We start from the raw sequence: 24,089 nt of genomic DNA on the forward strand, positions 1-24,089 counted from the left end.
CTAGTAACTTAAGAGAATTCCTTTTGTTATTCTTGGGAGAGGTTCAAGGAGTGCTCGAGAGCTGTCATTTTATCAGACTGCTGACTTATAATGCTGCGTGTAGAAGCATCTTTAGACAAAACAATCCCATAGCCATCATCATATGAGTCCATGCCTTCATCTAGAAGTTGCCAAACCAAGCCTCCACCAAAAGTTCCTCCCTTTTGTGCCAAATTGTAAATGCTTGAATACACAGAATTCATGAATGAGTCTCTAGCAGTGATACGATATCCTGGGTCCTTTCTTGACTTGCCAAATTCACCAAACACTATTGGCTTCTTCAAGATTGTTGCTGAGTCATCCCAATGACTAGTCATCCATCTCTGCATAAATTCCATTTGTGCATCATTACTTTGCCCTGCAAGCCTGTTCAGATATGGTTCCATATATATTAATCCTTCAATCATTCTTCATAACATGAAACCAACTTTTTTTAAAGGGTTATCAAATGGCAAATTTACCCCTAAATTATAAGTTTAAAAGTGTCTAAGGCCTTGAATTCATTTTTAGTGCAATGTTACTTTCCCTTCAATTTTTGAAAATAGTATAATATTGCTTTTACCGGTAACAAATATGAACTTTAATTTAACTGTTCATTGCCACAAAATCACAGAAAATGTCCTCAGAACTTTAAAAAAAAAAGGATCAAGAAAATTTTTTTTATCCCTTTCTATAATTTTCTAATCAACTAACAATCATGATTAACTTTATTAATATGGGCAACAATGCACTATATTTTAAAATGGAAGGAAACATCGCATTAAAAGTGAGATTAGAGTCTTAGATGCTCCTAGACTTATTACCCTTTAACCCTTTTTTAAAATAAGAAACTTGATTTCTAATTAATGGTGGTTGTGTATATGGATCAACACAAGTTTAATTAAATTACCAACTATCAGGATAAGCATGAATGGTGGTAAAGTCAATTTCATTGATTTGATTGTTAGTAATGAAGTCAGTTCCAACTTGGTAACCAGGATTGTATTGTTTCCTTTCTGCAATTGAGTCTCCATAGAAACCCTCCATCCCTACCCCCAACAAGTGACTGCTGTCAATGGATTTCACAAACGGAGCCATCTCCCGAACCCACGTCTATTCAAAAAAGAACATTGATGATTATTAGTGTATAAATAAGTCCAAAAACAATAAATTTATGACAGTTAGGTACTCAACAAATTTTTCTGAAAAATCAGCAATAAATTTTTGATTCAGATATAGTCATAAGTTCAGAAGTTCTTACTGCAAACCAAACATTTAAATTTTAAATATAACTCTCAATTTGCAATTACGATTCTTGTTTGCAACTATTTGAATCAATATTTGTAAATTATTTTTTTAGAAAATTTTTTTTGGGGACTTAATTTTCATAAATTCCAAGTTTTGGAATTTTATTGTCATTCTTACTATAAATAAGTTACACACATATATTAATTATTTAATTTCCAAAATTAAGCAAAACACTTGAATTTTAACTCACAGTGATGGTGTTGCCGGAGTAATCAACTTGACAGCGTGGCTCATTCATCAATTCCCAAGCCATGATGGCTGCTTCATCCTTGTAAGCTATTCCAGTGATTGTGTTGATCCTCGTTAACACACTCTGATAAAATTATCATCAGTAGTTAATAGTTAGCAATTTGGCATAACATTTATATATACAATTCTCATTGTATGAATGCAAAACTACTGGCAAAATATATTAAAAAAACAAGTCTGACTTTGAAATGTTGATAATTGACAGAATTTTACAAACGAGTAGAAGTTAATTAAGAAGATTTTTAAAGTACGTACTTTGACATGATTTTTGTAGTAATCCTTAATAATAGGGTTAGTGTAAAAATCATCATCATTGTTGACAGGAGCTCCAGCATCTCTAGCCCATTGCACATATTGAGGTCTTCCTCCATAGTCATTGTAATTGTTGACCAAGCTTAGTATCAATTTCACTCCATATTTTTTCGCTTCTCCAACCACAAAATCAAGTGTCTGTCACCAATATCCAAATAAGAAAAAAGGCAAAAATGTATGTGTGTATATATATATATATATAACTTTTGGTCTTTGAATTTTTCCTTAATTATCAATCCAATCCCTGAATTTTTGCTCGTATAATAACTCACCGGTCCCTATAGTTTCTTAACTTGGATCAATTTAATCCTTATATATAGTTTCTTGACTTAGAACTAGGTCCCCATATTCCTTAACTCAATAAACCACAACAATTGAATTGGGCGGAATCAAAGTTCAGAAACAAAATCAAAAATTGAAAATATTTAAGAACTAAAAGTCATATCGTTTTTAAAAAAAAAATTATAAACCATAACATTTTTTATTATATACTCCCTTCAATCCTTATTATAAGACACATTTTAGAAGAATTCTCTAGTCTTTAATATAAGACAGTTGATAGGGTATTAATTACATTTTTCTAACGTTACCCCTACTTAAAGTCATTAATTATAAAAGAAAATATGAAGCAAATTAATCAAAAAAATTTCATTTTAATAGGAGTAAAATTGAAAGTTCATTTTATTTTCACACAAAGTTAATAACCTAACCATCTCTCATTGATTCCCATAAAGTAGTTAGAAATGCCTTATCTATAATAGGGACTTTATAAAGTATATGACAAGACATATATATATATATATATATAGATATATATATATATATATATGCTTATGAATGATTTTAACATACATAAATTTCTTGCATAATGAATGTAATAAAACCTTGAAGATGTTCTCATTGTATACACCAGGCGATATTTGAAGAGCTTGATATCCACCATCACTAAATGCCCATGTACGACATACAACAAGACCTGAAGCTGAAGCCTCACGAAATACATTTGAAACTTTGTATCTTTCGTTTGGATCAGAAGCCACACTCAGCATCCAATAAGAGTTGAAGCCATTGAACAAGAATGGGGACCCATTCAGCTCAAACTTTGAGCCATTTGTTTCCACAAATCCTGGTGTCATTTTCAAAAGGAATAATAATGAATCAGTGATATATAGTAAGTACGTTTGAAAGAATATTAATTAATGGATGAATTTTGGATATGATGAATTGTGAGAGTGATTGCTAGGTATTTATAGGGGACAAAATGAGTTGGATATGATCTTGTAGAGTCCAAAGATATTGTTATTATAATAGGTAGGAAAGTACCTTTGATTTCTTTAATTAACTTCACAAAGGGTTTTATCTTGATTTCTTAATTTTATAAATAGTATCATTTTAGTTTTTTAACCCTGACAAAATTAATTTCATTAACTAAAAAATGTCAACATTGAACTTTTAAATGTTGATATATTAAGCTTAATTTTCTTAAAATATGAATAATGATTAACACAAAAAATAATCATTATTTGAGACTAATGACATTAGAGTTACAGGACTGAAAAAAAAAATACTTCATAAAATTAAAAAAATAAATTTAAATTTTATATAAAATTAATTAGAAGATTAAAAATATATTTTTTCCGTTATATAATATAATATTGTTCGGACAAAAAAGAGTAGCAGACATCGTTTGAGGAATATGTCATTGAGGATTCAAAAGATGGTATGGGTGTTAGATATGATGATGCAAGAGAAGCATTTTTAGAAGCACATACATACATACATACATACATACATACATACATACATACATAATGTGGGTGCATGCAGTTAGTTGAAAACGTACGTCACAAGGTTCTTCAATTGGTTCTGTCTAGTTTGATTGGCTTAGAAAATTGGTTCAAAAAATCTGTTGGATATAACGGTTTTTAAAATTTTGATTTTTTTTTTTAACAAATATTGCTTGATATCTTAACGCAAGGCGACTCGTTTTAGCAAGTCTTTTTTCATTATTTTATTTTAGTTTCTATATTCTTCATATGATATCAGATTTTTAGTTATAAACTAAGCAGTCCCTTTCAACTGACTTGCATGCACTGCATGGACAATACAAGGACACCATACCTTCTTGATAACTACTATAATCTTTTTTTAATGGAAAAATATAATTATAAATATAATCACTCATAAAATTTTGAACAAAAAAGTGTAAAACTCTCTTGAGAAGAAAATTGTAAAACACTCCACATATAATTTTGTGCAAAAAGTAGTTATAAAAATATCTCCTCACAAATATAACTACAACTCGGTGTTGGATTGCACAATTGATGGATTGGGCCAAGTAAGTGGAAGTCCAAGTTAGGTTAAATAATTATTTGGGAGAATGACAATTAAGAATCTTATAAAAATATTAATGTTAAATTAAGATTTTTTTTAACTTTGACATTCCCAAATTTAAGTACTCATTCTACTAATTTCAGTACTAAAGTTCCTAATTTAGCATTAGTGTTTTTACAAGATTCTTACTTGTGATTCTCCCTTATTTTTATGATGGTTACCAAAATATTTGGACGAAGTAGTTATTTTGTTTTTAAATAAACAAAATAACCACCCAATATCAATGTGTGATATTGGGTGATTTGATATGATTTGAATTTGGTAACTGTATTTAGTTTAGTTATTGAATACTTATAACATCTGAACTATTAAAATTCATATCATTATTTTTGAATTCATACTTCACTTGAATTTTGACAAATGATTGAGTTAATTTGAACATCTTTCTCTCTCAAAAGAAATGGTGTATCTACTGTGAAGATATATCTAAAATTTGAAAGTGTGACCCAGATTCTGTGTGAAAGGAAACTCGAGAGAAATTATATCGTCAGTGAAGGTATATTTTCTAGTCTTCATAAACTTGCATTTGGTAAACTCGTCATCAGGCTAGTTAGATTTTAAAAACATTGCGTAAAATTAAAGTCTATTTATATAAAACTTTTGGTAAATTTGGAGTTGATATGAATAAACTAAACATGCCAGAGATGTAAATCCTCAATGAAAATGGCCGTGGATTTTCAAGATGTCATTTACCATAATTCTCTCATATTGCTAGAGTTAGTGCCTGTTTGGATTGTCTAGAAAATCAATTATGAAACAAAAAGAAAAAAGAAAAACAGATATCTTGATTTCCTCTGTATTTGTTTTTTATGCATGACATAGCTTGTGAAAAAAGGCAATTCATCACGTCGAAAAAGGATTCTTGGATTTGTAACCCCAATATTTTTGGAAAATTATTCCAAAATCTCATGAAAGCATTTAAAAAAACCTAAAATTTCATAAAATTATCAAATAGCTGTCAAGCCCCACGGATTTAAGGGTAAATAAGTTTTGAACACAAATTTACCCCTACGTTTGGAAAAAAGAATACAATGACAAATTTGCCCCAGGAATTTAAGGGGGCATACATGACATTGATGATAGTTATGAGTTGTAATCTAAGTTCATTGAGTTGAATTATTATTGTAAAGAGAATACTTATTATATTTATATTATTTATTACTTATGATAATATTTGCCGTTATGAAACTAATAGAAATATAAAAAGCTCCATCTCAGAAAGATTTTTTTTTTTTTTAAGAAAGAAATATAAGCAATGCTTCCCATCCACGAATATATGATTTTTGATTTATATTTCTTCAACTGTTAACATCACATAAAGAGAAAAACTTGTAAGATGAGAAATCCTTGGAGACTATTTCTTGATTTGTCTATGTCACCATATAGCTAATTCTTTGTTTCGTTGCAATTTCATTGGATGACTCTTAAGAATTTATAACAGAACATACCAAGCTTCATGAGATCTATGGGGTTAAAGACAGAAGAAATCCCAAAAGGTCATATCTGAGAAGTTATGTTTCTCATGATCTTTCTCTTTTTTATTTTATTTTTGGAAGATATAAAATTGTTTCCAACACAGATTGCCAAACAAGTTCTATGTTTCTTATGATCTTTCTCTTTTCCTACCTCCTTGTCCTCTGACCTTATTTTTTTTTTCTGTTTTTTTTTTCTTGACTTCATCACATCTTCACCTTTGAATATTAGGAGATTTAAAGGAAACTTTACATCCAAGTCCCACATAAGTAAATACTAAAAAGTTTCATAAAATTTATAAAATATTCTCAAGTCTCAAATCATGCACATTTACAACTTAACTAAAGGTATTTACAACTGGACAATGGCCATTCATAACTTGTATTTGTAATTCTTTAACCTTAACATTGTTAATTTTAAATGATTATTTTTTATATCAATTATTATTATTTTAAAAAAATTAAACTTAATATGCCAACATTTAAAAATGTTTTATCAATATTAAAAGTTCAACGTAAAAATTTACTGAGATAAAACTAACAGTGTTAAAGTTAAATGATTAAAAGAATACTTTATAATGTTAAGGGACAAAAACAAAATGTTGTGTTAAATTAAAGAACTAAATATATATTTTAGCCTTTTATTTATTTGTATTTTATTATAATAGTTTTATAAAAAAAAATTAAATATCAATTCTCTCTAATTTCTCGATGGCGCCGCCACAACGCGAAAGGTAGACCAAGCGCCTTTTTTTCACACCATTTGTGGTTGCCGTTTGAGTTGTGGTGGGGGCTGTCCCTTATGCGCACCGTTCTGTTTTGGTTTTTTTTTTAATTTATTTACTAAGCACAAATATTTTTGGCTTGGGGAAGAATTTTTTTTCAGAACATTAAATTATAAAATAACATTAATATTTTTTGTTTTTATGCTCTTCTAACATTTTATTAAGTATAGTTCAAAACAATATTGAATAACACACTTGATACTTTACTAATGAAATAAGACATTAACCATTATAATTTCATAAACACATGTAATCAGTTTGGTCAGAGCCAAATAAATTTGCACACAAAAGGCCTAAAAAATACTAATCTATGACAAAAGTATTAAGGCATCTTCAAGAACAACTAATTTTGTATTTCAAGAGATATTTGAAAATATTGAAAATGGATTTTTTTTTTTTGTGTTATACCTTACACAAAATTAATTACAATTATGCTACTCACATTTATCATTTGTTCAATTGGTTGCAAATTAATGCAATTCAACTAAAGACCGCGCTTAATTAAAAAAAAATACTAAATAACACATTAACGTTTTTGATTTCAAATACATATAATATGTAACAACAATGATGCTCTACAATATAGTTTATCCTACAAGAAAATAACTTTGAAGACATACGTATGCTAATCTAATTATATGATATCTCGCCCATGTATCAGGACATTAGTTAGCTGTTAAATTTTTAATCCAAGATTAGGAATGAGACAAGGGGAAAAAGAGGAGAGAAAAAAAAAATAAAAAAGGGATAAGGAGAAGATCCAGATTCTAAGTCACAAGCAAAGAATATGAATATGTCATAATATAAAAACTTGATTCCAACATGTTTAACAATTTACAATATTATATGCTATATCTTCTAATTCCGTCATATGATCTCACCAACGAACAAACTTTAACTTCCTCAATATTATAACTTTTTTTTTTTTCATTTCACAATTTATCTTAGAAAAGTAAAAAAAAAAAGGAAAAAAAATAATAGGAACGAAAAACTTTTCTTCTCTTGGAAGGAGAGGAAATATACCAGTAATTTCACAATGACGACAATCCTCTTATTCCCGATTAAACCATCCCCAAAGCCACCAAGCCCAATCTTAAACACTAGATAGATTTTCGAGCTATAAAATTAGTTTAATCTTCATTTACCAAAAATAATAATAATAATAATAATTAATTTTCTCAATATGTAATTACTTTAGGATTAATATAGAAAAAAACTTGTATACTTAATCTTATAAACTTAAAGTGTTTATTTCATCTTTTTATAAAGTATTTATTATATAATAATCTATTGTTACTAAAATTATTAATATATTAAAATTTATTTATCTTAATGTAATTAAATAAAAATATATTAAATATATAAAGCTACTCATCTATTAAAATATAATCCCTGACAAAATAAAGAGAGAAAAAAGAATGATCGCAACTATTAGTATGAGATTACTTCAAGGAAAAGTATATTATAACATTTAAATCACAACGAAATTATAAAATTGATACATTGATTTTAGTACATAATGCACCCATAAAATTAAAACACTAATTTTATTGGGTTATATGTATTTGAATACATGATAATTTAAACTTGAATCAAATTCTATAATTTGAATACATAAAAGTTTATGAAATTAAATTATGAATTTGCACTTGATTCAAATTTAAATCCATATTTTCTTATAATTTTTTTTTAATTTTAAATTCCCTCCAAGCCATTATCAACCTCTCAATTTTCTCCTCTTATATTTTATTACCATCTCTCATCAATTGAAATCAAAATCTATAATTTAAATATATAAAAGTATATGAATTTAAATTATGAATTTAGACTTGATTCAAATTTAAATCCATATTTTATTAAAATTTTTTTACAATTTCCCTCCAAGCCACAATGATCAACCTCTTCAATTTTCTTCTCTTATATTTTATCATCATATCTTATCAATTAAAAAATAAAGATAAACTCATTATTCCTAATAATTTATTTTCACTTTGAGATTCAAATTCAAATCTACCTATACAAATACTATATATATATATATATACACACATATATCTCCCTTATAGAGCCAACAAACACTAATCCCATTGTTTAACATAAATCAAGACTACTTATCTCCATAATAACCCCTTTCTCAATAGTTTGTATCTTCCTCCAATCTTTGTACGAGAAGCTTTCTCAAAGGATATCACGAGAATATTACTTGCTCCAGCCTTTAGTACAAGCCATCCACAAACTACCCTAATAGTCACGATTGAATTTTGATGTTTCTCCTCTTTGTGCCCCCATATCCTATATTTACTACTCATATATATCGTAAACCCTTATTTCTTAATGTTGTTATTGATTTTTTACCAGAGACCCAAAAAAAAAAAAAAGGTCATTGGCGGGAGTTAACCCGTATCCCTTGGCATGAGTTCAAATCTTACCACGCTTCTGAAAGACTAATTAATTACCAATCTATAAGCACCCTTTAAAAAATTCTTGGAAACTAAGTCACCTAACCTCTCTTCTTAAAAAATCACATCTCTTCTATCAACAAAAACAAAGCACCACAATAATGTGTTTTGTCATGTTATAAAAGCTGAGATATTTTCCGTTTCGAATCAAATATAATCTATTTTTGTTTATTAGACCATAGTTTTATAAGGGGAAAATTTGATTCGCCCTAATTGAACGAATAACTCATGCTAATACTATATTCAATCAAAACTGAAATTAACTAATTTGAACTAATTACATATATATATATATATATATATGAGAAATGATGAATGCAGATTCCCCGATTATTGCTGAATTGAGATTTCCTGCATGACAACTCCTCTCCCCTCCCCCCAACCAAAAAAAAAAAAAAGTCAAATGCTACCAAAACCTAATTCTTCTTACAGAATACCAACACCTAGAAACTCAACCTAAAGAATACTCTAGCTGATCTGTAGAGAAACAACATCTGCAAATATTCTATAAACATTTTACAGTGAAAATTAGGATATTTTTAATATGGGGAAATCGATCCTTACTTTATCATAAAAATACATCTAAAAGTAAGGGTCAAACAAATGAGAAATTCTTGCATGAAACCAGAATGTAATCTTATCCATACTCTATCCAATAAAATTACACCAATTCAACAAAAAAATCTTATATATGTCATTATTTTTAATTACTTCACTTTCAGAATAGAATATCTCTTTAATTTTTTTAACCTTCTCCCTCAGCCATCATCAATGATGGAATCAATTTCTATTTACAATCATCTAACATGACATTTTTTTCATCGGACAGCATACAAATAATGTGGTATACGGGGTCCATGCAAGAATTTCTCCAAATAAATAGCCCCCCTCTCCCATGTCTCATCAACCTAGCCTGGTTATTTTCTTTCCAAACTTCACAGAATTCAACATCAAATCCTTGCCACGAGATTTTATTCCAGATATTAAAAAAAATTAAACAAATAAAAATCCCCAAAGTCAAGTATTATACATGACAGTGAGTATATTGTAGAGAGCTGAAAATGAATCCCAAATGCCAAAATTGCGAAAACAGATTCATTTTGACAGTTCACAAGACATATGGACATTCGTGCTATGGTTACATTCTGGCAGGTGGAACTATATTGACTGCCTCTATTATTTCAACCCAGGCCACGTTAACTGGACTTTTCTGAATAATACAAAAATGATATTATCTACCAAGGGGAAAAAATGAAAAAATAATTCAAACTGTTGCTAGATCACTATAGATTATAATCCAAAAACAGAGAGAAGGAAAGAAAAGAAACGAAAGGAAAAACTCAAACCTTTACAGAACGAGGCCATATCCTTTGCCTTGCATGATCTTTTGCAACGCCTCACTTCAGAATTAACATGTTCCAATCCAAGCGCTCCAGCATTGAGAAGCGATCACATGAAATACAATACAATCTCAACCGTAATTCATTGCCCCGACGCTACTAATTCAGTCAAAGAAGTGATCTACCCCAATAAATCCATAAGGGGCGGCTCCTCAGACCTGGCATGAGTGGACCTGATGCTTGAACCAGCTCCCCTCCCTCTTCCTCTTCCTCGACCTCTACCCACTGAGGTTGACGGCGGTGGTGCAAGCTTAGGCGCAATCGGGTCATTCTGATCAGAAGCAAAGATGGATCCAAGATCTGTTGATTTGTTCTCTGTGCGTGGAACATTGGGTGCCGGAAATCCCTGACTCTGCTTTAAGAATGCAAGAGAATTCTGAGAATTTACACCACTGTGAAGACTACCAGTGGTCAAACTAGAATTCCCGAGGCTCAAGCGGCCGATTGAATCTGCTGAACTTGGGGGATTAAAAGGCCAACTATTGTTGGTTTGATTATTCATAGCATTTGAAGTGTTTGACATTAAACTAGGTCCGTTTTTGTTCAGTGGCGGTCCAAAAGTACCATTGCTGGAAATTCCAGATCCACCTAATGAGCCACTAGAACGTGGAGGCCAATTAGTGAAAGGATCAATGTCATCAAGACCAGACATAGATGATGTTCCTGTTGACCTCACATGACTTTCAGAATCACCAAAATATTGGTTACCAGCCGGAGAAGCATGAGGCGGCCACTCTAAATCCACTGTGGGGCAAGACATGGTTGGCTGCTGATTAGATACAGCAGATGAGGATGAGTTATGCTGAGAGGATGTTATTTGAACCATTGGAATTCCCGGCACCAATGGACTTGACTTGGCAATAGAGCTTTGGGCAGAAGTGGTAGTTCCTTTCGTAGTGCTACCCCAATCTTCATCCCAAGAAGAGCTGCTCTTGGTGGTGGAAGAAGCAACAGTGCTGTTTGTTTTAGTGGTGACTTCATTGTGAAGACCATTAACTGAAGGAAATGGTTTAGTAACCTCTGGGATTCCAGATTCTGTCACGACCACTCCTCGCTTCTCCTCTATCATCCTGTACCAAAAGCAAAACTTAAAGAAATGAAGTTCAGAGAATCTCTTAATTTGTAAATGAACCCTAACAAATGGGAACCAAATAGACTGAGAAACAGGTGGTCTGTTTAAATAAATAAAATAAAATAAAATAAACCTAAGCATATCCTTGACAAAGAGCATATATTTGGCAAACTGTTGAACATTCAGTTGTTGAGTTATCAGGAGTGGCATAATCAATGGAAGAACATGCTCCGCAACAAACTCTACTCCATACTGGAACAAGAAAATATCAAACAAAACTTAGCTAAAATCTTTGGATAAAGCTGTCAATAAATTATAAAACTTCTTCAGTTGACAGGCTCATCATTGAAACCATTACCCGCTTATAAATAGCATTTGCAACCCCAAGAGTACACATAAGGGTAGGAGGAGAATGGTCAACAGCAGTACAGCGCTGAATAGTCTGCATGACGTCTAGGACAGCAGGTTTATCAAGTCGGCTAACCATGTCTCCTAAGCACAGCAAGGCATTGACTCTAACCTGTCAAGCCCATAAATAAATCATTAATAAATTTAAGGTTTGAATACATAAGTTAAACAACCAGCAAAACACCTATATAATGTCAGCTACGGGCAAGCCTGTAGGGGCTCATTGACTCAACAAACTCTTTTCTTTTTTGTTTTTTTTTTCGGAGGGGGTTGTTGGCCAAGGCAGGGAGAATTCTGAAGGTCTTAGATATTATATGCCAAAAAAATAAAAAAGAGGAGGGCAACTTAATACAAACATGAGGATTCAAATGTAATTCTTTGACATGAATGTACAACAGACCATAGAAAAAACAAACATCCAAGTTTACATAAATAAATTACATTCTGAGAGATTCGAGTTGAGGAAGATAAAGCCGGGGGGAAGTATTATACAAAGATCACCATAAACGTTCAAATCAGTAAGCAGATAACATAAAAACTTGAAAACCATAAAGTTCAGTGAATCTTGCAGTGAGACTAAGGATTAACGCAACATCTGTTTTGTACAGATGCAGAACCAAACTGCAAGTTTCAGCATATTAAAAAACCTAAATAAATAAGAATCAAAATGTTCATCAGCATGGATCATTTTGATGATACAAACTGCTTACTAAGTATGTAAGAACTAAGTAGCCTAAACAATTAAGATGGTAAAAGTACTTGGGTCACTTTATAAATGGCATGGATTCAACTGCTCTGAATGCTTAGTCCATGAGAGCACAACGTCAATGCCAGTTTTCCTTCAATTTTTTAGGGCTCACTTCAACTCCAATGAGAAGGTTCAAAGGGAAACGACATTTTCCAATCCAAAATAAAGTGCAATTCTTAGCAATAGATATTACATTACGCTGTGTCTCAAGTCTCAAAATCTGAAATGTCAAATGGTATAATCAGAAGCTTGGCCAGCAAGGAAAAGAGTCAACAAAGGTTTAAGAATTTACATAAAAGGACATGCTAATAACTGCCATGTGGCATTCTATGATAGCACTCAGGAATGAATCCAAAACGAACTCAGATTGAGGAATGCAAATTAGAATTATAAAAGGATAAAAGTCAGGACAAAATAGCACATACCGCAGCAATTGTTGTTTTAAGCGCCAAGCCATGCACACGGGGCAAAACCACTTGTTTGACCAGCTGAACGAATGAAAATATAATAATGATTACTACTTTGATCCTGAAATACCATTATATCATAAATGTGATAATAAAATTTATAGGAAGGTACACTAGAAGTTATGAACAGTAAAGCTCATTCCTTAAACTTCATGCCATGTATAGGAAAATGTCTAATTCAAATCAAAATAACCAAAAAAGCATCAATTATCTTCAAAAACTGATATAGCCATCACCTGGGAGTACGAAATTAAAACATCTGCCAAATCCAAAAACATCTCAATCCTTCTAATTATCTATAACTTCCATTCAGGATATAGCCATCACCTGGGAGTCAAGTTGCTTAGCAAGGGATATAGATTTCTTCAGAACCTCTTCTTGGACACGAGCATCATTGTCATCGAAAGCCCGAACAACCATAGGCAGAACATGTGAAACTAGATGCTCCTGGCTAGTCTAAATGAAGAAAAATGACCTTATTACTATTGGTTTATAAATATCATTGATAACTTCAACAATAATCCCAAACAATAAAAGAGAAATTGTAAAGCTTCAAGACAACTTGACCCTTGATGTAAGAAATTTTTAATCATCAAATAAATGAACTGAATAATAATTAAATTACCTTGTTTATTAAAAGTTCTGCATGCTTCACAAGTAGCAACAGTGTCTCACCTGCAGCGGCACTCAGGACAGGAACGAGTGCTGGAAGAGTTGTGATCTCAAAATCACTTTTATCCTGGAAAACATAATAACAAATAAATTCATTATTGTCCCGAATAAAATTTGCATTTAGCCATACTCTTATTATCAAACAAACCAAAACAAAAGTTTCATCATTCCGGCTATAGCACTAACTCTTAATGACAATCCGTTATATAGAGACCACAATTTTCATTTCTTTAAAGCATTATAATGAGTAAAACAAGGTATACTGATCATCATCTTTTCTTTTCTTTTTTTTTTCTTTCTTTTTTTTTTTTTTTTTGAGGTGGGGAACACAAGGAAGCATTAATCTTGATAGGATCAGATTCCAGAAGATAGGCTAACAATATAAAAGTGAGGCACAATAAATATAAGGCTTCTAATACAGAAAATAAAAGACATAATTTCGCGCGTGTGTGTGTGTGTGTGTGAATATAAAAAGGAAAATACAAATAAAGTTCTCCAAGTAATAGACAGTTTTCCACTTGCACAGCACATCTGGCAGAAAAGTATTCGTGCATGGATGGAAGGGTTTCAAACTTGGAAGGAAATCAAAATCGAAGTCACAAGTTATGAGAGATTTTTCAGATTAAAGGGTTAAAGGAAGAGGGCCAGTTGCCATTTGAACAGAATCTATAAGTCAGACAACACCATTTCTTCTTAGCAAATATAAAGACCACATGTCATTGGAACTGAATCAATAACTCATACAACACCATTTTTTCTTAGAAAATAAAAAGACCAAACTTGCATCAAATGTTGATGCCAATCTCATCATAAAAATTTAAATGAAAAAAGACATTCTAATATGAAGGCAACAAAGAAATTATCAGGATAAATGATCTCTCTCTAGCTAACCTCATTAAATCAAACAGCATGCAGAGGTTTCAATGCAAAAAGAGGAGATAACAAGCATTTTAGGAATTCGATCATAGTGAAGGAGGCGTGGATATGAAAGAACGGGAGGAAGAGTTATCAGCACCTGAGACTCTGCAATGGTAAGAACCATAGGAAGAATCATTGGTTGCATTACAACATTCCTAAGTTCAGCACAGAGCGGTGGAAGGACCTGAAAGACAAGTTATGTCTGTAAATTATGTACAACATGGAAAATAAAGAATAATCCCAAATTCATTAGATTTCAAAGTATACAAGCAACATCAGCAAGACACATAATATTAAATAGGAACAAGAGAACCAACTCTGCGATAATGCAAAAGAAAAGGAATGAAAAATAAGAGTAATTTAATATGAAAAATTATTTTGACATGCACAAAAGATAGCATAACCTTATTTTTCCACTCAATATAAAATCCATGATCATAAAAAGTGATTAGACATGCTTTATTTGAATTCCCATCCTTGAAGACTAGGTAATTGATAGAGCAAGTTAATTTAATTATGTAGTGGAACAAAAAGCTGATAAATTGATTTGTATAAGCATATAAATGAACATAGCCTTAGAGCAAACCTTGTACCGCAACACACGGCTGTCAAAATCTTTCCACATATCTGACAAAGCTTTTAAGAATTCTGATTTCTGCATGTTATCTCTTTCCTGCAAGAACAGAAAGACACATCATCAAGAACTTGAATTTTTGAAATGCTTTTTGTTTGTCTCAGTCAAATTGCGCTTCTAGTTGTACGGTCACACAAGCAACTGCTAACAAGTGAAGCTGCAAATTCTTACAAGCATGTGGTCAAGGAAGCGCAGAGCACGCAACCTAGTGTCATTCCGAAAAAAAGGGGAACCTGCAAAAATGAAGGACAAGTACATTGCCATAAAATTTTTAGAACCATTATTATAAGATAAGAAATTCAGCAATTGAGACAAAGCAGATAATATAGATTTATTCTAATTTTCTGGATTCAATTACATAGTTGATCATCATTTAATATTCTGTTTACTCAGAACTCCCTACATCATGCTTATGGACCATATGTTGCCTCCAGAAAACAGAGACACCATATTGTTCAATTCTAAATGGTTAATTATTAACTTGAGCCTCGCATACATAGTAATTGGATTCTTACTAGTTGTTGGTAGAACTTCAAAACCCAATGAACTCTTCTGGTATTTTACGATTATCATGTGACATCCCAGGTTTTAGAAAATCAAACTAAAGCTACAATGGAATTTTGAATAGCCTGTTTAGGTACCAAAAAGCTTCCAATCAATTGAAATTTGAAGAGTTTTATCCATAGGGAATTGATCTTGTGAACTTTTTGAACAATTCGATATGAATGCCGCAGCTGCAATTGTTAGGTAGACCATCACTCATCTCAAGAATGTTAGCTTATGAATCTAGCCAGGATTGATTTTCGGTCAAGCCAATGTTTTAACCAGCTTCTTGAAGAAAAAGAGGTGTGAACAAAACTAAACCACAATGTTCTTTAGTTTAATATCTTCCATCATTTCCTTTTAGTTGATATTAAGATTAGGACCTATATGCCTGCTTTCCACAGGAGCCTTCAGTCAAACAATGTAGATTGGTAGCTCACTATTCTAGAATAACCGAGTCAGGTGAGCCCAGTGCTAAAGTGGGTCAAGTTTATACTAGCAGAAATGTAAAGGGACCAGCTGGAGGGAAATGGCTACAGGAACCACTTCAGAAGCGGCACTGAAGGCAGAAAATAGACCCAGGCAAAGGCGACTAACTTTTGTTTGTTTTCTTAAAGCGATAGAATGTGGGGGGCAGGGAAGAGGCTTGAGGGATCAGTAGCAGTGGTAGACAGGTTATGTGAGGTTTTGGCCCTTTGTGTTGCTAGGGACAGGGTCCAGACTCTTTGAAGGGAGGAGTCTTGTTTTGAATTCTCTTCATTTTTCCTTCCCATTTTCAGTGCGTAATCTCAGCTGTAACAGAGGGGAGTGGTTTTGTAATCTGTTTTTCTCTTCAAACTCTTTTCCCAATATCTATTAATACATTCCAAGTTTTCATCACCTTCCAAGACATTTTTAATCAGACTATTTAACAAAGTAGGCAACCAACGAATCTCATAAGCAATCTTCACTTTCTGTTTTCAGTTATGATTTGATACCATTTTAGTTTATCAATTATCAATCAACGAATGGGTATAGAATGAAATTTCAACATCCAACAAGAAGCTACCTTTACCTGTAAAATCCATTGCAGTTGGTCTTGAAGACTCATTTGAAGATAGCATCCTCTGCAAATCAGGAACCAACTCCGGTGGAATAGATGAGAATGTGTCGCTGGATAAGTAAGTCAAGGTATTCATGTACTGCAGAAGTAAAATTCCAGAATTTCTCATTACTTACAGATGGTTAAGAAAAAACAGAAATGTTATTTTCGTCAATGGGAAAAATTTGAATCTATCATGGCATTTTGATAGTAATCTAAACGAATATGTAATTGTATGCAATATTTGATACTATAGCCAATTCATTTTACATGGTGTCCTCGAATTTCATGTTTAGTGCAGTCAGCATTTTTTCTTTCTTTCTATTTATTATTTTTCTTTTGATAAAACAAGAATAATTGCATGTTTAGTGAAGTCAGCAATCGCTTCAAAAATATCCTTACACATATAACATTTTAAGGGAAATCGTTATCTAAGATCAGAGCTGTGACATGTCAATGATACTTAATCCTTTTAATACTACTGTCCAAACAACAGATTTGACCTCACAAAAATGTTTCAGATTTCAGAATGGGCTGGTAATAATCGAGGATGAACATAAATAAAAGCATTAATTATCTCTAAATTTGGACTTCTGATCAATGTAACCACCAAGAGATCGACTTTACGCTTCGGGCAATCAATTGATAGGGGACCAAGGGTAAGGGATGCTTAAGTCCCAAGTTGAGACATGGCTGAACAGTAGGGTAATTAAAGTGGCTCTCTCTCCTAAATAGCTACCTTTACCAAAAACAAAGGTTACACAACATGCTTGGATGCCAATGAAGTACAAATCCAACTAAGTACCACTAGCATGCACTAGCACAATAGCACAATTATTCCTTCATTAACTATACAAGACTTTAGTTTTAGAAAACTTTTAGGACAGCACAAAGCTAAATATAAGCTCAAGTCTATGAAATGGGTAGACCATGGATTCATATATACCATCTTCACATTGTTGTGGCAGTCAAACAAAGGCTTGCGAGCAATTAAATGGTAAGCAACGCAACCAAAACTGAAAATATCAGAAGCCCACCCAGCTGAAGAAACAGTGCTCTTCACCAGCTCAGGAGCAGTATAATTAAGTGACGGTTGAAGTGGAAGAATAGAATCCTCAACATCATATTCCTGTGCAGCAATCAAATGAAATAAGATACTGTTTCAAATGATAAGAGCAAGATTAAACAGAATTATTGGTGAAGATGATAGAAATTATCAAAAAAAAAATCATAATTGTCACAACAAAGCTGACTCAACAATTCCTGAAAAGAATGGTCATGCTTAACAGGTACAAAATGCCAAGAGTTGGTGGGGAGCAAAGGGAGACTAGGGAAAGCAAGAAGGGGAAAGAAGGAGAACGAGAGATAGAGCAAGAAAAGAGAGTGGGAGAGAATGCTGGCAGCAAAAAACTCTAGATAGCATTTCACTAATGAGGTCTAAAAGAAATAACCTTAAGGCTATTTATAGAGCCCTATGAAGAGAAAGAACAAGAGAGAAATGAGAAAGAATGAATATAATGGAAATTGTAGTAAGTGATGATCTACATAAGCTTCTTATTTATAATGAGAATAGAAAGACAACATATTGATGACTAATAATTACAGCATAATCTCCCCAGCCATTTACAATCAATAACATGCAGTACTAATCATTTATAATCAATCATAAAAAAGAGGTGGATGAATAAAAGAAAATAAGATGAAGATGATGAAATGAACAACGTGAATTGCTCCAATAAATCTCACTGGCGAATTATATTATACAAACTTAGATCTTATCCAAGTTCTCTAGAGTGACCATAATAATGATACCAACAATCCATGGAACAAAAAACTATTGAAGCCAAACGGTTTATCCCATGATCAACAATAAAATTACAGGGTATCTTGTGCAATAAAGAAGCGGACAAAAAAGTGATAAACCATAATTATATAAAATGTTTCACGCACAGCATAATGAAAAGCTTGCAGATTAGTCGAGTCACCGGAGGCCTGAGCTGCTGAAACAGCAAAACCAAATCCGCCAAGTTTCCAAGCTCCACTTGAGGTGATAAGAATATTCTGTGGAAAAATATAATGAAATTTGCATTTAATAATCTCATCCAGTATTTTGTGATAGAACACAAAAGATCAAGTATTCACACTAGAATACATGTCACTTAAGCAATGATGCCAAGGTCACCAAGTAGTCAAATGAGAAAGGCATGCTTGAGGCGCAAAACCTCTGAAGGCTAAAACACCCATATTACAAAATATTATTTAGTTTACTAACATTTTGTGAACAAACAAAAAATGACACAAGAGACCACACATATTACAAATGGATAGATAGATAGAGAGATCGAGAGAGTGAGAGTGCTCGAGAAGAAGATCCCTCACTGACTGGAACCTCTAAATCAAGATTCAACAACCTCTTTGACCATCAGGGATCCGAAACTGATGGTCCAGATGACTATACTAACAGGGCTCTAAGACCTTTTCAATTTCTCATATCAATATTATTGGACGTGACTGCAATTTACCTACATTTACCATGGCTAGCATTGCTGTCTTTTAGGTTGTAACATTAACTGCTTAACTTTATATCTGATAAATGACTTGATTATTTTATAAGTCCATTTAAAAAATAACAAAAGTTATGACTTAACAGTTATTATGTTTGAAAGCGATATTACTAAAATAGTTTACGTTGCTACAGCTTACACTGATTTTTATTTTAGTTTATATGGCATATTTTTAGAATTCTTTCCTATTTTAGCATCTTGCTTTACTCAACTCTTTTTTCCTGTGACTACTTTGAAAAATCCACCAAAAAAAGAAAATCATGCAAAGTGATTACAATCAAGTCACAATAGGCCACATAAGGGATCTGCAACCATGGGGTGGGTCATAAAAAATCCTAGTATCTAAACTATCATGAGAAGCATGGCGAGCCAACCAATCTGGATTTGTCCTTATGTTTTAAAATAAATATAATCCATATGTCAAAGACTTAAAAAAAATTGTTTTTCATGTTCAAAAAAAAATCAAAGATATGATTCCATATTTTAATGAATAATTTCACCAAGAGAGAGGAATGAAGAATCAATGAGCAATAAATTTAGATGAAAAGAAATTTTAAAAGCATCAATCTCTTCAACATATAGATTCTCATAATGACATCATAATCTTGATGAAAAAAAGTAACTACGCTGATTTGATCATGCTAACCCATGAATAAGCGGCAACTGCTAAAACAGAAATCATGCACATCAAATGTAAAAGGAAAACTCTAAAATATTCCATTGCAATATATCACTTCTCGTTCGAGGCCACTGGCTGGACTATTTCTTTGGAACATGACAAAAATTACCAGCAAACCAACCTATACCAAACTAATGAAAAAGATTCATGAATAGAGAAAAAGCTGTCACCTCAGGTGATATCGCTCGATGAATAAGATGAGCATGGTTGTGCAGAAAGTCCAGCGATTCTGCTAGCTGAAGTAAGCCATGCTTCACTTCCAACAGTCCCATTTCCTGCAAATAAATCCTTTTTAGTAGCAAAGAGATCCCCATAAAATTGCAATTGTGAATGTAGTAATTTTAATTGTAAGTGCAGAAAACAATAAATGAATGCGTTAGATATTTTAAGATATACCCATCTCAACGTTAAAATAGAAGTTAAGGACATTAATAAGGTACAAGGTATACAGAGTTCATGCTTTAACCACTTTTGCAGCCTAACAGGCTTTTGGGTTGAAATGGTCTTTAATATTAATAATAATAGGAACCTAAAATATGATATTTCTCCATGATAGCAGATTTTTTAACAAATTTCATAAGCAAACACAAATGTGTGTTCAGACAGAGTGGAAGCAAAATAAGTGGGGACCACAAAGAAAGAAACATACAAGCATGCACCTAACAGAACCAAATGCATGAGAAACATCAGCATGTAATCAGTACATAGGCACCCATAAAAGACTGCACTTTAAGTTCATGATCAAAATGAAAGTCCACAACTAAATTAAGCAAGAATGAAAGCCATTTTAATCAATTGTTCTAGCTTCTAAGTGCCTTACTTTTTGGTAAGGACATAACTAAAGAACAAGAAAATTTAAGAAAATTGAATTTTTCAATTAAAAACTGCATCTTTTTAGTTTAATTTACATATGATATTTAGTATATTTTGACAAGTAATGTAAAAAGGAAAAGAAAACATGTGCAAGCGCATATGCATAATCTTTCCTTTATACTGTAATTCTATAACACACTACAAGACTCTGACGCATGGATTGAATATGCAGGTCCATCTTTTGGACAAAACGCCAAAATTTTAGTCACCAATCAAATAACTCTGCCCAATCCTTAAATCACACCAATACAAGTAGTGTAAGTTAAGCTATCTAGTAATGCAATAGGCCGGCTAAATAGTGATGAGCTAGAATCCTACTTGTGAAGCACATGTGGAAACAAAAAAACTTCTTCCAAAGTCAAATCTTTCATTTAGCAAGAGGTACTCAACAACAACAACAAGCCTTATTCCACTTGGCGGAATCAACTACAAAGATTGCATAATGCCATTCTACTCTATCAACAACCAAGCCTTTAGATATATTGTTAACCAAAATGTATCATTGAACAACTTTCCCAAATGTTTCCTTTGGTTTTCATTTACCCCTCCTCATAAGATGAGATTACCTATTCCACTCTTTTCACAAGTGCCTCCCATTGCCTTCTCCATGCATGCCCATCTCAAATGATTTTCTATCATCTTCTTCTCAATAAATGTCACACTCATTTTTTCTTATATATGTTCATTACCAATTTTTTCTTTTCATGCATGCCTATACATCCATCTCAACATCCTCATCTCTGCTACTCCAACTTTATACTCTTGTTCTCCTTTTAAATCCCAACATTCACTATCATATAACATGAATGGTCTTATAGCAATTAGATAAACTCCCCTTTAAGCTTTTTAAGTACATTTTGATAACAAATAACTCCTGTAGTCATTCTCCATTTGAACCACCTACTTTCCATCCTATGTACAATATCCCCATCATTTTGAATAATTGCTCCCAAATATGTAAATGTTTCCACTTGTGGTACGATCTAACATCCTAATCTCAATTTCAAATTACTATTAACTAATCTCTTATCAAAATTTTAATGCATATATTTCAACTTACTCCTACTTAGGCGAAAATCCTTTCACTCCAAGGTCCTTCTCCATAACTCAAAATTAGGGTTAATCTCTTCCTTTGATTTTACAATAAGAATTATATCATCTACAAAAACCATATAATTCAAAATTTCACTTGAATATGCCTAGTCAGAACATTTAAAACTAGGTCAAACAAGTAAAGGCTCTAAAATAATCTCAGATGCAGGCCAATCCAATTTTGCACCAAGGATTGATAATCCTATGCATAAATTTAAAATAAGGGAATCAAACTAGTTTGATGGGCATCATTGTAATTTTCTGCTGGTTTTGAAAAGGACGAAAGAAACAACTTGAAGAAAAAGGACTCCATAATTTGCCCCCTATTGACCAACTACTACAAACCACACACTAATTGAAACATTAAAACAATTAAACAACATGAAAATATGAAATCATGGCACAAAATTCAAATTCAAAACCAAAAGCCAGTCAATAAGAGTAGCACTACGTTTAGTTGCAAAACCAAACATGTTATTTCGACCTAGCGAGTAGAAACACTATGGAATTCGAGCATAAGATGACAGACGATGAGCACCAGGACGGTAGAATAATTCAGCCTATCTTAAAACCAAATGTTCGATTTGGCGAGCATTCAACGGTATAGCGTTTTGCAAACATAAAATATAAAACACCATATCATGAACCAACATATTGCAATCCCAACATTCAGTCACTAGATCACACAAAACAACCAAAAGTTCAAACGTTCATTCACTAAAATAGAAAATTCAACTGAGTTACTGCTACCTACCATTCCCCTGAGCTCCTTAGGAACATTGGTCACATTCTCCAAATTCCCAAGAGTATTAGCCACCGACGCAAACAAAGGTTCAGTCACCATTGCCATCGCATTCTTGCTCTCGTCCAACGCTTGTACCACATGCACCACCCCCGGATGCCTCAATCGCACAAGTTTACCCGCATCGGCCCGAATCAAATCCAAAAACGAATCTTCAGCTGCCTTGGTCAGCCCAGCACGCATTCTCGCTTCGGACAGTACCCGTTTGTCCAGTACCCAAACACAAACAAGGGGATACTGTTGCTGCCGCGATGGCTCCTTAGGCCTCGCCGAGTAAAGCCTCCATGCGAGACCAGGCCCGGCGGATGCGATCTGATCAAGCAGGTCGTAGTCCTGGAGAGCCTTGGGTCCGGTGACCTCTTGCACGGTGGTCTGAACCTTCTTCTCGATGACCGCCGCGGTTTTCGCCAAGGCTTGCGTTAGGGTTTTCATGTTCAGAGACATATTTGAGAATTGACTAAAGAATTACGGATTCTGAAGAAGAAGAAGGGGAAGGAGAAGGAGAAGACCGACGATTTGGATTTGTGAGATCAGACAGAGTATAACATCTCTCTCTCGCTTTCTCTCTCTGTCCTCGCTTTCTCTTTCTCCTTCTCCGTGTTTCAGGTCTATTAGTGCAGGTAGCTTCGGTCATTGGCTGTACTGTCTCTATGGCAGCTTCCTAATTAATTTGCACATTTAACGTTTTATTTTTTTATTTGCCAGAATACAAACTTTAGAACGAAGCAATTGTCAAAATATATTATTTAAAAACTTAAACGCTATTTGTCAGGAATATAAAAACTTAAAAATTATTTGTCAGGAATATAATTACATTCTGATTCGAAATATAAATATTTTTAACTAATTTTTATTTAAAATATAAGCCATTGTAAAAAAAATTCTATTTTATCATTTATATTTATTAACTTATATCATTATATATATTTATTTCTCATTTTATGAATACATCAATAATTATGATTAAAATAAAAATAATGTATATATTTATAAAAATAAATATTTTATTGATATGTAAGTTTTTCCTAAAATCTATTTATATTTTGAAATTGAAAGAATATATTTCACTCCCTCCGTTAAAAAATATAATACATTTTTTAAAAAGTTAAATATTTAAAAATATAAAATATTTTTATCTT

The 24,089-nt window shown here is 32.5% G+C and overlaps 2 protein-coding genes across 2 annotated transcripts; both read right to left on the reverse strand.

The window, feature by feature from the left end:
• Positions 1 to 10,428, reverse strand: LOC129315534 (mannan endo-1,4-beta-mannosidase 5-like). The gene is made up of 6 exons (XM_054959299.1): positions 10,344 to 10,428; positions 2,772 to 3,013; positions 1,831 to 2,025; positions 1,517 to 1,639; positions 929 to 1,131; positions 1 to 405 (listed from the first exon to the last, which is right to left on the reverse strand). The coding sequence occupies exons 1-6, from the start codon at positions 10,360 to 10,362 to the stop codon at positions 27 to 29; spliced, it is 1,161 nt and encodes a 386-aa protein (XP_054815274.1). The 5' UTR covers positions 10,363 to 10,428; the 3' UTR covers positions 1 to 26.
• On the reverse strand, positions 10,002 to 23,586 carry LOC129315533 (SCY1-like protein 2 A). The gene is made up of 14 exons (XM_054959298.1): positions 22,903 to 23,586; positions 20,354 to 20,458; positions 18,891 to 19,001; positions 17,887 to 18,069; positions 16,914 to 17,040; positions 15,488 to 15,549; positions 15,269 to 15,355; positions 14,780 to 14,866; positions 13,718 to 13,831; positions 13,420 to 13,548; positions 13,051 to 13,113; positions 11,828 to 11,989; positions 11,603 to 11,721; positions 10,002 to 11,467 (listed from the first exon to the last, which is right to left on the reverse strand). The coding sequence occupies exons 1-14, from the start codon at positions 23,392 to 23,394 to the stop codon at positions 10,519 to 10,521; spliced, it is 2,790 nt and encodes a 929-aa protein (XP_054815273.1). The 5' UTR covers positions 23,395 to 23,586; the 3' UTR covers positions 10,002 to 10,518.
• Positions 23,587 to 24,089: the final 503 nt, after the last annotated feature.

The sequence above is a fragment of the Prosopis cineraria genome, unplaced genomic scaffold (assembly GCF_029017545.1).
Source record: "Prosopis cineraria cultivar Desert tree isolate PC_DT_omini unplaced genomic scaffold, ASM2901754v1 PC7, whole genome shotgun sequence".
Lineage (NCBI taxonomy): Eukaryota > Viridiplantae > Streptophyta > Magnoliopsida > Fabales > Fabaceae > Prosopis > Prosopis cineraria.